General features: G+C 53.2%; 1 protein-coding gene across 1 annotated transcript; it reads left to right on the top strand.

Annotated features, from left to right (window-relative positions):
- Positions 1 to 9628: 9628 nt before the first annotated feature.
- Neurog1 (neurogenin 1) lies at positions 9629 to 11338 on the top strand. Its single transcript, XM_021215883.2, has one exon. It carries the CDS (start codon positions 9894 to 9896, stop codon positions 10626 to 10628), a length of 735 nt encoding a protein of 244 aa, XP_021071542.1. The 5' UTR covers positions 9629 to 9893; the 3' UTR covers positions 10629 to 11338.
- The last annotated feature ends 1404 nt before the right edge of the window (positions 11339 to 12742 follow it).

The following is a 12742-nucleotide window of genomic DNA, read 5'->3' as shown; positions in this document are numbered from 1 at the left end:
GTGTGTGTGTGTGTGTGTGTGTGTGTGTGTGTGTTCAATATGTCCTACAGTGGTAAGGTAAGACGCACTTAGAGGATAGTGAATAATGTGCTTTTCTGTTTGTCTACCACATTGCTAAAATTCTTTCCCAGGAAGAGACATAAAGAATGTCTGTACCTCCTTCTATGGTCTTAACAAGCTGAGGAAGAAATCTGAAGTACAGTCTGGAGAACCAAAGAGTTTCCTGGACTCCCTATGAAGCATAGGTAGGGTACAGAGATGGAGAAGGTGTGGGTGCTCCCCGTTCCCAACAGAAGGCTCTATCCAGCGGGAATGATGGTTTTCCTCTATCTCACTAATGGCGTCTCCTCACACAGCCATCCCAGACCTACGTGCCCTAGCCTCTTCCCAAAGCCATGTGTAATTAAAGCAGAGTTGACTAGGGCAGGTGGCTGGGAGCCACTGGACCCTCAGGTCAGGGTCTCATGGCCCTCCCCCTCTAATGAAGGGGTGTGACTGTCAACAAGCCCACCTGGGGTCACCCTTTTGTAAAAGAGGTGCAGCTGAACCCCTGAGGACTGCCTGTTGCTGGGCTCAGGTCACTTCCAGGTGACCCCCATCGAGCCCAAGGTGGCTGCCTTCCTAGGGGCTATTTCCACTTTCCTAGATTTTTCTTGTGCCTTCCACCCTCTCTCCAGCTCCCACCTGCCTGAGGCCCAGGCTGCTTGTCACACGGTCCCTGCTTCTCTTTTTTTTTTCTGTCTATTACGGCCCCAATTAGCATCAGGGACACTGGGAAGAGAATTCTAAGCATTGTTGCTAAGTGAGCGCTCGGTCCCTGAGGCAGGGCAGTGGCCACCCGACTCAGCCAACGAAAGTTGGTATGTCCCTACCCCACCCCCAGCGCAACTCTGCGATCTGGTGCTGTGGAACTACACCCACGCTTGAGGCTCCAGGATCAGGCAGTACTCCACTCATCTAGGACTGTGTCCTCCCCCGCATCGGGCAGTCCTCCCTCCAACCCCTGCCCCCACCTACCCTTCAGATGCAAAGCGGACATATGGCTCATCTCCATCTTTGGGGGAGGTTCTGTCTAAAGTCGTCCCAAAGATTCAGATTGTATGACAAATCACGTTCTAGACTATCGTGGCGAGAAAGCCGCCAGGCGCTTGCATCATTACCCCCAGACAACAGCTTCATTAGGCTGAAAGGGAAGTTTGCCCCAGTGCAAGCGCCGCCACTGACCTGGGCCCCTCTCTTCTCCATTGTCTGTGGGCGCCACGGCTCGCGTCTTCATACCATATGGTCCATTTGAGCACCCCACACTGCCTTCCTGGGGAAATGGGCATACTGAGAAGCACTAGGGTAACCAGCGGCCTGTCTCCTGAGTCCAGGGGCGAGCCTGACAAGGAGTGAGGTAGAACTGGAAGAGAAGATGGGGACCAGGGATCTCGGGCAGGCCTGAGTGCACGTCTACTGCATTTGGAAGCTCCTCCGAGGTCCCTGGACTCTAGGCATTTCTCGCCCACGCACCATCCTCCACCCCAAAAACAGCAACAAAAGTCGATTAAGCAGAACTGACAAAACCTGAAAACCAGGGTATCCCTTTGGGAATATTCAGGAGTCTGATTTAAGGGGAATTGTGGGAGCAAGACAGGGAGAGCTGCTTTTGTTCCTAGCTCTTCCACCATCTCTTTGAATCTCTGCTCCAGTCAGCCTCTAGGACCTGATTCCCACCCCCCCACCCCACCCCCCACCCCGAGGAAGGAGTCTTATGCAGCCCTGCACAGAGAGGCGGGAGCCATCAGAGGGCACCCTCGAAGAACAAACGTTGGGATTCAGAAATCTGCCTTCAGGGACCTCGCTGACTTTTTTTTTTTTTTTTTTTTTTGGTAAGAGTAAGGAAAAAAGCCGGCCAGTACTGGTGCGGTGCTTGGCTGGGTCGGCCAGCCCGGCGGATTAGGGCCAGGATTAACATTTTAAACTCCGCCAGGCTCCCTGACTCAAAGATCTCGCTCGCTAATCGTATTACTATCCCTCGGATTATTGCCTTACCCTTGGCAGAACAGACTCTAAAATCAAATTGATTAAAGTCCCCTCCTGTTTTCTCTTATCTCCTTTGGTGTGTAGGGAGGGACCAGGGCTTCCGAAGGAGCGGACTTTGAAAGTCCGATCCCACTTCGTATTCCGCTCCTTCCCCCTCCCCTTTCCACGCCAGACTACGGTGAGAAAAGGAACGACACGGTTTCTTTAGTCCCGCCCACGTCAGCTCCTAATTCCCGGTCATTTATCCCATATTAAAACTTCTTTAAGTAAGAATGGACCGGCAGCAGCACCTGCTATGCAAATGTGGCCAAATCCAGCAGGGCCGCCGGGCGTGCGCCATTCAGCGCTCCCGGCGGCGGCGCCGCGCGGCCCTTCAAATGCAGACGCGCGGGTCCCGACAGATTGCGGGGGTGGGGGTGGGGGGACAGGGCGGGGCGGGGCAGGGCGGGGCTGCGGGAGGGGCTGGTTAGCGGGAGCCCCCTCGAATCACCTCTCCCCCTGAGGCTTTCTTCCCTGCCACTTTCTCCTCCATCTACCTTTACTGTTTTCTCCCACTGACGCCAAGGTCGCTATGCCTCGGTGTTCCCCGAATTCATCCTTGCGCCCCCTCCTAAATCTAGTCAGCCTCTCTGGTGCGGGCGTGGTGTGGCCGCGCCCGCGATGGGACAGGAGTGGGACAAGGTCGCCTTTGACTCCCAGCCGGCGCCAGCGTTCCTGAAGCGTGCTCCCCTCCGCAGGGAGGCCGCGCCGTGGGATAACAAGGATTAGTGTGTTGGGGACCATTGAAGCCCGCCCGGTCCTCACGTGGCTACAGGCTCAGTCGCGTCTCGTGCGACCCTAATTCGCTCACGAGAGGAGCCCGCTCTCCCGCACCCGGGCCGCGTGCTTGACCAGGCGCGGGATCACTTTGCGGGTTCCCAGAGCCCGGGCGTGGGAATAACTGTGGCGCAAGGGTCAGCGACACAAAGCTGGGGGGAACCCCTTCCTCCAGCCCCCAATCTTTATTTGTGGCCCCATAAAAGAGATAGTGAAATGCTGGCTGGCTCTCCCGGGGCGCCCGGCAACAGAGAGGACCGAGGTGTCCCAAAGACATTCAAAGCGATAAATACACTTGCGCTGCCCGCTTGCTCTGTCCCTTGGGGGCATAGAAAATGAGGCGCTTTCCTCCCTCCCTTTAACTCGAGGGGAGTACCAATAATTCATGTATGTTATAATTCTTCATCGCCCCTAGGTAGTCTGGGAAAACCAGAAGAAAAGAAAATGCCAGAAAGTTATGGTAAAACTTCAGTTGCCTCTGAAGGCGCTTTCTTTGCTCCTGCTGCGAGAGTTTGAATACGGAGAATGGCCCTGGACTGTAACAAACAAAAAGAAGGAAGAAGACAAAGGGTTTCCAGAAAAAGGTTTAGCTAGAAGACAAGGCTAGCGAAACTGAAAGGAGGGGGGAAGCGCTTTTACAACGGGACAATAAGTGTACTAATCGCTTTGATATATTATACAAGCCCAAAGACTCAAAACATTGTGTAATTATTTATAAATGACTTCTCCACTCCTGTGCATAAGACAGAGGAAAGAATAAAACCGCGGGCTACTCTCAAACCGTTTCTAAATAGACCTGGTTCAAAAGGAGGCAGGAGTGTTTGAAATAAAATAATTAATGGTGGATTTTATGGTTGTCTCATTAAAACATTTTAATTACTGCAAACAAAATGCAATTGTGTTTGAAACCTGACGTGAAGTTAGGTAGCCCAGTGTGACGATGGTGAAGGAGGGGAGCGCTTTGGTTTCGGACTTTAGTTTGGAATTCTTTGCATATCCATTGGGGTAAATTTCATGTTGACCTCTTCTGCATGCCCCCTCACCATGTTCCCACACTTGACCCACACACAGGCAGTGGCTTTCGATTTTATCTCCTGTCCATGAAGAAGATGTTAAGGATTACATATACACAAGGCAGCTAAAAATAAAACGAAGCGAAATGAATTCTTGGTGACTTGGCTTCCCGTGGCAGGTGCAGGTTGGATTCAGGAGGCCAAGCCACCACAGCAGTGGTGGGGTTGTATGGTTTTTCAAACTTTTCTTTAAATCCAGAAGATTTGACTTCAAGAAATCTTCCAAGGCAAATTCTCCATAGCTTTGCAGGTAGTCTGGGGGTTGATTAGCCCTGGCCTCTGGTATCTAAGTATCCCAGGATCCCAGGACTCTCAGCAGAGGGGGTAATCACCTCAACCCCTCCCTTTTCAGTTCTGAGCCTGAATCCTTATGGCCCTCACTGAACAAACTAGTATACCCCTTACACCTCCCCCCTCTCTTTTCTCCCACCCACACCCCCAAGTCTCCCTTCTACCTCATTCTCCTTCGGACACAAAAAAGACATTGTTTTCTCCGAGATTGGCCCAAACCACAAACTTCAAACTTAGGGCCACCCTAACCACATACTGCCCCCTCCCCTGCACACCAGCACAGGCCTGGCAGTCCCTCCCCGACTTGAAACCTTCTTGCAGAAAACATTTCTTTAGTTGGCAAATTGTCCAGCCTTATCTCTTACTTGCACTAGAATAAAGTCGATTTGCATCCGAGCCTCTCCCAGTTGTGCATATCGTACACAACGAAACACACACCGAAACACAATGCCAGGGAATCTTCCAGCAGACATCTCTGAGGTGGCGCCTGCAAACAGGCCGCCCTGTATTCAGCAGGGCAGGGGCCGAGGGGGTCCGCCATGGATTTCAGGAAACCATGGATAATTTGCCATTTTCCTTGCCCTGTCACTGAAAGACCCCTCTGTTTCCCCCCTCCTGCCTTGTTTCCCCCCTCCATTTTACACCCCCCTTCCACAACTGTCATGGGTCATCAATAAAGAAAGTGGGGAATTGTTTCCCCTTTCCAACCTCACCCTGCTGCTCTTCTGTGGAAACACAACCGCTTGTCTGCAGTGTACTTAATCAGAGGGAAGGACCCACCGTGTCTGACGCCGGCCTCCCAAGCCCTTCCTCTTGAGCCACAGCACCTTTCTGGCCCTTTATTCCTATAAAAGATTGTGAGGGTTCCCCCCCCCCCCAATGTCACTCACAAAACCAATGCCACCCCTCCCCCAGGTAGCTGCAGAAGGCCAACAAAGATTGGAGTGGGCAATTTCCTTAGAAAGCCTGGCTAGCCCCACCGCTTCAATTTCTATAAAATTCCCCAGCAAGGCTGCACCTGCAGACATCGGCCATTGCTAACAGCCCATAATTCAGTGTACCATACTGCCATGTGTCCCAAGCCCCAGACTGCCTTGAGTAGCCAGGCCATTTTTTTTTCCCTGTCCTGAATTGCAACTGAGAGTCCATATATATTAGACTTGGAATTAATAGTTGATCTGATCAATCAGAATCGATGAGATGGGATCACACACACACACACACACACACACACACACTCAGATCATCAGCCCCGAACCTGTCGTTTCAGAGCAGTGACCTGCCACCCTACCCTGGTTGCTAGCGAGGGATCTCTTAAAGATTGCTTATTCGATGTCAGACTTAAGTGTTTCTACAGCGGGTAGGGTAAGTGGCACAGAGGCCACTTGACTCCGAATTGCCTCCACAAAAGGCTGCAAGGATGTATGTGTGTGTGTGTGTGTACTTATGTGTATGTGTGTGTTTATAATTTAACACTGCTTTCACCCCCAATCTAGTCTTTCTCCATTAAAAAAAAAAAAGACTTCTAGAGACCCTGCCCCACCCTGACAGCCCCTCGGCCCATTTCTTACTATAGAAATCCTGCTTCATCATTACCTAAGATGATAGCAGGAAAAATCTCCTCCATAAGGAAGTAACACTGCCTCCCTACCTCCCCTCAGGAGCCCAGAGTCAGGTTTCTAGGGTTGCCTAGATTTAGGTACATGTGCCTACAGTCGGTCAGTCCCTTGCCCAGAAACCCTGGCATAGTCCTGAGTCTTTCCTGACATCTGCTCCACCCACTCTTGCCTCCCTGTGGATTGACAGCTGGAGGCTTCACCCATCAGTCAGCCAGAACACCTGGTACAGCATCAGCCACCTCAACACCTGCTGTGGTTGGATCCCTTACCTGCCTAGATCACATCCAGTTATTCTCTGGGAACGGGAGTGCCCACAGATGTGCGCCTCCCTGGCAGGAATGCATCCCCTCATAGAAGAAGCAAGCCCTTCTCAGAGCCTGCTCTGTCCTCAGAACACCTTTTAGGAGGGACCCTGGAGCCCTGTGTCCTAACCCAAATCAGCCTGCGGGCACCACTCCTACAGAGGACAAGGACACAGCTGCCACAAGAACAGGAAGTGCAAGCTGGAGATGTCCACCTGGTCAAGCCACTCATGGTCATGTGGGAAGGGTGGGCAGTGGTAGGAGAAAGCCTGGATCCACTATGAGCTCATGGGGGCCTCATGCACACAAGAAGGCATCCTCTGTGGTCAGGTGTAGCCCATGTTAGTCAGGACACATGGCTCTCTGGGTAGCAAACAGGCTATGGCACTTATGTGGCCAAAATCATTTGGTTGCTTCTTGTCTCCTCTACCAGTGAACATGGGACAAATGTAAGTAAGCCACAGTCCTGCTCAGAGAGAAGACAGGAGGAAGAGGCAGGAAGGCCATTATAACTATTCAAGGCCCACCACAGCTGCCTATCTCTTACCACAGAAGACCCCCACCCCCACCCAGATGGATCTCTATACTCATTCTGTCCCCTCCTCCACCCTGACCCCCACCCCTGCCTGGATTGTCTATTTCCATCCAATTCTTCTTTCAAGACCTCCCAAGTCTGACTAAAGCCATCTCTGATGGTTTCTTTCCCTTTGGGAAGTGTTCTTCAGATCTGCTCCTTAAGGATCCTCTCAACACCATAAGCCAGATGCCCATGACTGCCCTGCGAAGCTATGAAGCTATGTCTCCCCTCCCCAAGACCAGAGGCCTCTTCTCTTCATAGATCTGGCTGGCCTAGGCCAGCTGGGCAGTAGGTGCTTAAAGTGTCTCTGTTGGAGATCTGTGACAAAAAAGCATGGGGTGGGATTGACACTCAGTAGTGTCACTCAGTAGTGTCAATGGAGCACATGAGGTAGACTGGGGAAAAGACCTCATCTCATACCTCTGTCTCCTGCGCTTGAGGTACAGGGGCTGAATAAATAATCTTCAGGAGTTCTACTAGTGCGGAACCCCACCAAACAATTGTTAGGAGTCAGGGCCTCCCTCAGCCAGTCACCCCCATCTTTCTGCACCCCAGGCTTAATAGGACAGCCAGTCCAGAGCAAGCCACCCACCTCCACATAAAGTAAGTGCAAGTCTCTAAGCTTTGGCAGCATGGGCCTGCTTCCATTGCCACAGACACACACCTGGCAAACGGAGCTCAGTAGCTCCACTTGGCAGACTGGTTGGACATCCACTACCTCCTGGCCACCTCTTTTACCAATGACCAATAAATGGCTCTTCCAGATTGTTGCCATGATTCAAGTGACCTTTAAAATGTCACCAGCTCAGAGTCAGTGTTCAGTCTGATGGAATGAACTTTAAATTGCCTGGACTAACTGTCAGAGCCGGGGAGTGAATTCTCACGCTCTGATACTACAAGAGGTGGGCAGTTAAAATCCTCATGGATACTATTCCAATGGTGCTGGTCTGACTTAGAAATGGGGCCATCATGGGTTCAGTGGTTGGACCCCCATGGCCTCAGAATGTAACCTTAGCTAGAACAACAGTTCTGGAGAATGTGATAAAAGTGAGAGCCTGGAATCTTGGATTCAGCAGTGCCCAGAGTCCTGCAGTTCTCCTTAAGAAGACATAGTCAACACAGGGTAGGATCCACGAAGGCAGGGGGCAGAGTGGGATGCTTCAGTTATGAATTAGTGACCAGGACATCCAGGAGCCACAAGAAATTGGAAAGGACTAAGCCCCTTGGCATCTTGGTTTTGGGCTTCTGGCCTTCTGAGCTTCAGAAGAGCGATCTGTAGATTTAATGCACCCACTGTAGTGTGGTAATTTCTAAGGAAGCCCAAAGAAATAAAAACAGGGTCTGGAACTGTCATAAGGTCAGGCTGGTGCCTATTCTGGGACCACTAGAAGCTGTCACAGGGACAGAAAGAGGAAGAGTCTGCCCCAGAGCTACCATTGCATAATCTGATTACAGCCATTTCCTGTCACTTTTTACAAACCTCCTCAAGCCCTAATGTGTAACTGCGTCCTAGCTTTCTGCCCAAGTCGTATCTACACGAGCTGCCGCAGAGGGAAGGAGCCATGGGGCAAGAGCTAGCCATGGGCAAAGAGGCAGTGCTTTCTCCACAGCACGAAGGCGCAGGTGTCCTGGCAGAGCTCCTTCAAAGACAGCAGGCTAGGCATTTCACCAGGCCTGAGGCCACCACTCAGATATCACGGGGGGGGGGGCAGGGTGTTCCTTTTGTTTTTAATGCCTGACCCCAGGATCCAGGTTTGCTCCTTAATAAATAACTCCTCTCAGGTGCCTTTGAGAGGCTGCCTGGGCCTCTATTGCGGTCGTCAAACAGGAAAATAACTCGACCCACAGAATGAGGACACTTCTCTGGACTAGACAAGTTTATAGGCAAATCGGCAGAAGGGGTGGGGACGGAATTCCACTGTGTGCTTGCTCAGCCTTCTGTGGGACATCTCTCTCCTGGCCAGAAGGTAAGTCCCTGGTACTGGGTTGGGCCCCTGAGGCTGGCACCATTCCAAAACGTGCGGCACAAGAGGATGCTTGGAAATGGAGAGAGCAAGGTTTCAGGAGAAGAGGGGGTCGGCACACCCCCTATTACCTCGTGAGTCTTTGAGGAGGGGTACGTGGGCAGGGGCAGAGTGGGGTCAAGACCCAACTCAGTCTGAGAACTCATTGGATCTTTAGATCTTTCTTTTGCTCTCTTCATTAACCTTGGCGGAGCAGCGACATCTATCCCTCCCCAAGACTTGTAGCTCTTTACTGGTCCTCTCTTTGTGTCTGTTTAGATGCCAATAGTTAATTGGAGGACGCTGCTCACCGCAATAGCGCCCTACCCGGAGACCTAGTTGAGAAAGGTCTAACATCATCATCCAGAGCTACACTTGTGTCCACCTTCGTCTAAATAGACAAGAGGTGACTTGGAGAGAGGAAACCACTCGCTCAAATTCACACCGGCCCTCAGAAGCAGGCAAAGGGATGCGAACCAGCCTCCAGCCTCAGGCCCAGCTCTCCCCTCCACGCAGCTCACGCTTTCTGCCAGGGCTCCGCCTCCCCATCCAACCCCAGCGAGGGGCACCCGCGCGCCCCTGGGAGGAGTGTGCCTCGGCCGGCCGCTAATCGCCCCCGGCCCCCGCCTTCGCTGGGGTTTCCCGGCCGGAGATGCCCCGGCCTCGCTCGCTTGATCCGGCTCCCGGGGCAGGCCGGGCCACCGATTGGCCGGCGGTAATTACGGGCACGCTCCAGGAGGGGGGCTGGGCGGGGGCGGCCTCCCGCGAGCATAAATTATGCAAATAGCAGGCGCCGCACGGGGCTGACCTGCCGCCTCTCGCCATTCACCCGCGCCGCCTCGGGGGCGGAGGTGGCCAGGGAGGGGGGCGCCCATTGTTGCGCGCCGTACTTAAGGGGTCCTGAGGCCGGTCGTGTGCCACACTCGGTGCTCACACGAGCTGATCTGATCGCCGGCGACATCACTCGGGAGACCAGCCCGGCGCGTGGCCCCGGCAGGCGAGGCGAGGAGGGCCAAGCCCATTCCCTCCCTGAGCCCCTGCGATCTTCCCCGGCCCTCGAGCCTGCAGCAGGCACAGGTTAGCCCCGGGTCGTACGGACAGTAAGTGCGCTTCGAAGGCCGTGCTCTCGGCCCACATCCAAGCCCTCCAAACCTCCTGTCCGTCTGTCGGTCCTGCACACTGCAACGATGCCTGCCCCTTTGGAGACCTGCCTCTCTGATCTCGACTGCGCCAGCAGCAACAGCAGCAGCGACCTGTCCAGCTTCCTCACCGACGAGGAGGACTGTGCCAGGCTCCAGCCCCTAGCCTCCACCTCGGGGCTGTCCGTGGCAGCCCGGAGGAGCGCGCCCGTCCTCTCCGGGGCATCGAATGTTCCCAGTGCCCTGGAGGAAGAGCAGGAGCGGCGGCGGCGGCGAGGTCGCGCGCGGGTGCGATCCGAGGCTCTGCTGCACTCCCTGCGGAGGAGTCGTCGCGTCAAAGCCAACGATCGCGAGCGCAACCGCATGCACAACCTCAACGCTGCGCTGGACGCCCTGCGCAGCGTGCTACCCTCATTCCCCGACGACACCAAGCTCACCAAGATTGAGACGCTGCGCTTCGCCTATAACTACATCTGGGCCCTGGCTGAGACACTGCGCCTGGCAGATCAAGGGCTCCCCGGAGGCAATGCCCGGGAGCGCCTCCTGCCTCCTCAGTGTGTCCCCTGTCTGCCCGGGCCCCCGAGCCCCGCCAGCGACACGGAGTCCTGGAGCTCCGGGGCCGCTGCCTCCCCCTGCGCCACCGTGGCGTCACCACTCTCTGACCCCAGTAGTCCCTCGGCTTCAGAAGACTTCACCTATGGCCCGGGTGATCCCCTTTTCTCCTTTCCCGGCCTGCCCAAAGACCTGCTCCACACGACGCCCTGTTTCATCCCGTACCACTAGGCCTTTGTAAGGCAACATCAATACGCTCTTCCTCCCCCAGTCTAAGAGCAATAATAGATGGGGAACTGGCTGAAGCCTGGGGGGGGCACCCTTACCCCCAAGTGGATGCTGGGAGCTTTAAAGGGTGGGGGAGGGGGAATACCTGACCACTTGTTGGGTTGCTGCACCCTCACAGAAGCTGCCCCTCGGTCTGTTTCTCCACCCCCAGCACCGCTCCCCCTCCGCCCGCCCCAGACGGCCTTTCGTTTTTGTTGCACTTTCTGAACTTCACAAAACCTCCTTTGTGACTGGCTCAGGACTGACCCCAGCCACCACTTCAGTGTGATTTGGAAAAGGGACAGATGAGCCCCTGAAGACGAGGTGAAAAGTCAATTTTACAATTTGTAGAACTCTAATGAAGAAAAACGAGCATGAAAATTCGGTTTGAGCCGGCTGACAATACAATGGCAAGGCTTAAAAAGGAGCCACAAGGAGTGGGCTTCATGCATTATGGATCCCGACCCCCGCCACTGTGGGCTTGCTCCAGGAAGAACCTGAGTGCTAGCGTAGCTATTCAGGCACCGGACTGGAGGGTACTTTAATTTATTCAGGATGCTTCATTCATATGAAAATGTATTTTTGTACATAAAGAATTTATTCTATTATTATGAGCTATCAAAGTTTACATTTTTGTACTGCAGATGCTCCGTGTAAATAAAAAAAAAAATAAGAAAAAAAGTAGTCACCAGCTTCCTTGCCTAATAGCGGTGTCTCTGGGGCTTTCCCCTCATCCCCTTGGCAGCTCCACCTGTAAAGTGAAATATTATCCCACCGTCTCCAAACCTCCAATCCTATTTCAAAAACAACTTAAAAATAAAACGCACCTGACTATAGCCAAGAACTAGAGGGACAGATTAAGGCACTTGTGAGCCATCGATTCTTTTGCCTTGTAAACACAAGAGAGAACGTTCAGGCACCCCCTAAGCCAATTAAGACTTTCTAGTGGGGAATTAGCCCAATCCGCAGCTACCTGTAGAGGTAGGGGCCGGGTGTCTTTTGAGGAACTCCACATCAGCTGGCTCCGTATTTGAAAGGGAGGGGATTAAAAAGATCAATACAGTGTGGCCACTGGCTAGGAAGCCCCAGGGACAGGTGGGCCTAGTCTGGGCAAGTAGAAGGGCCTACTCTTGGAGCTGCCCTATTTAGAAGAGGAAATTGATTTGTAAACAACGCCTTTAAAGTATTGTCCGTGAAGGCCGAGGTCCTCCTAGCTGTGAGGAGTGGGATGCATTGTCCCCGAGTGAGATCAACAGCTGCCTTAAAACTTCGGGTTAGGGTGGCATAGCCCTCCACACATGGGCGTTTCTACTCGCTGCAGCTCCAAGTGTGGGGGAGGGGGTCCCATAGAGAAGGGCTTTCCTCGGCTAGTCCTCAGGGGCCATAGCCAGGCCTTTCATTTGTTCCTAGAGAAATCCCAGTGGGGACTTTTGTCTGGTTGCAGTGCTTGTTGGTAGTCTGACAATTGGCTAATGGCACTAGCCGGCCAGAAGTTAACTTTTCCTTTAAGTTTCAGAATGGGGAAGATTACAGGAAGCCCGGTCACTTCTTAGGGTCTCACAAGTTGCCCCACAGTAGGACAGCTTCCCCCTACCCCATACATTGGGCTACCCTTTGTGATGAAGCAGCTATTTCATGGGCAGGGGGCTTGTAGGACTTTTTTCCAGGCAATGCCTCTGACAGAAGCCTTCTGACATTTGGTCCTGGTGGCTTGGATCCACAAATCCATATACCCCAGCCAGCAATGCTAAGCCCTGCCACAGGCAAGATGCCCTGTGTCAGATAAGAAGGCTACGTTCCAGAAGGTTTTGGAAAATCGGATACCTTCTCTAATTGCCCTGGAGCAGGGGGATGAATACTCTTAAGATGTCTGAGAGGTTGCAGAGCCTAAGAGCAGAGTCAGCCGTTCCTCTTAGAAGCTGTCTCACTGATGGCTCAGCCTGGGGCCTGCTGGATGACCCCTCACATCTAACCACCAGCTTTGAGTTTCCTGGAGCAAACTGACATAGCCTGCACCAAGTGTTGGGCTCTCCCGAGGAGAGGATGCTGGGAAGTGACTCAGACCTTCTCAGAAACAA

Source organism: Mus pahari, chromosome 16 (genome assembly GCF_900095145.1).
Source record: "Mus pahari chromosome 16, PAHARI_EIJ_v1.1, whole genome shotgun sequence".
NCBI lineage: Eukaryota > Metazoa > Chordata > Mammalia > Rodentia > Muridae > Mus > Mus pahari.
This window is presented reverse-complemented; position numbering and strand designations above follow the sequence as displayed.

What these genes read in the sequence shown, in the direction of transcription:
- Neurog1 (XM_021215883.2), top strand. Translation starts at nt 9,894, where the DNA reads ATGCCTGCCCCTTTGGAGACCTGCCTCTCTGATCTCGACTGCGCCAGC.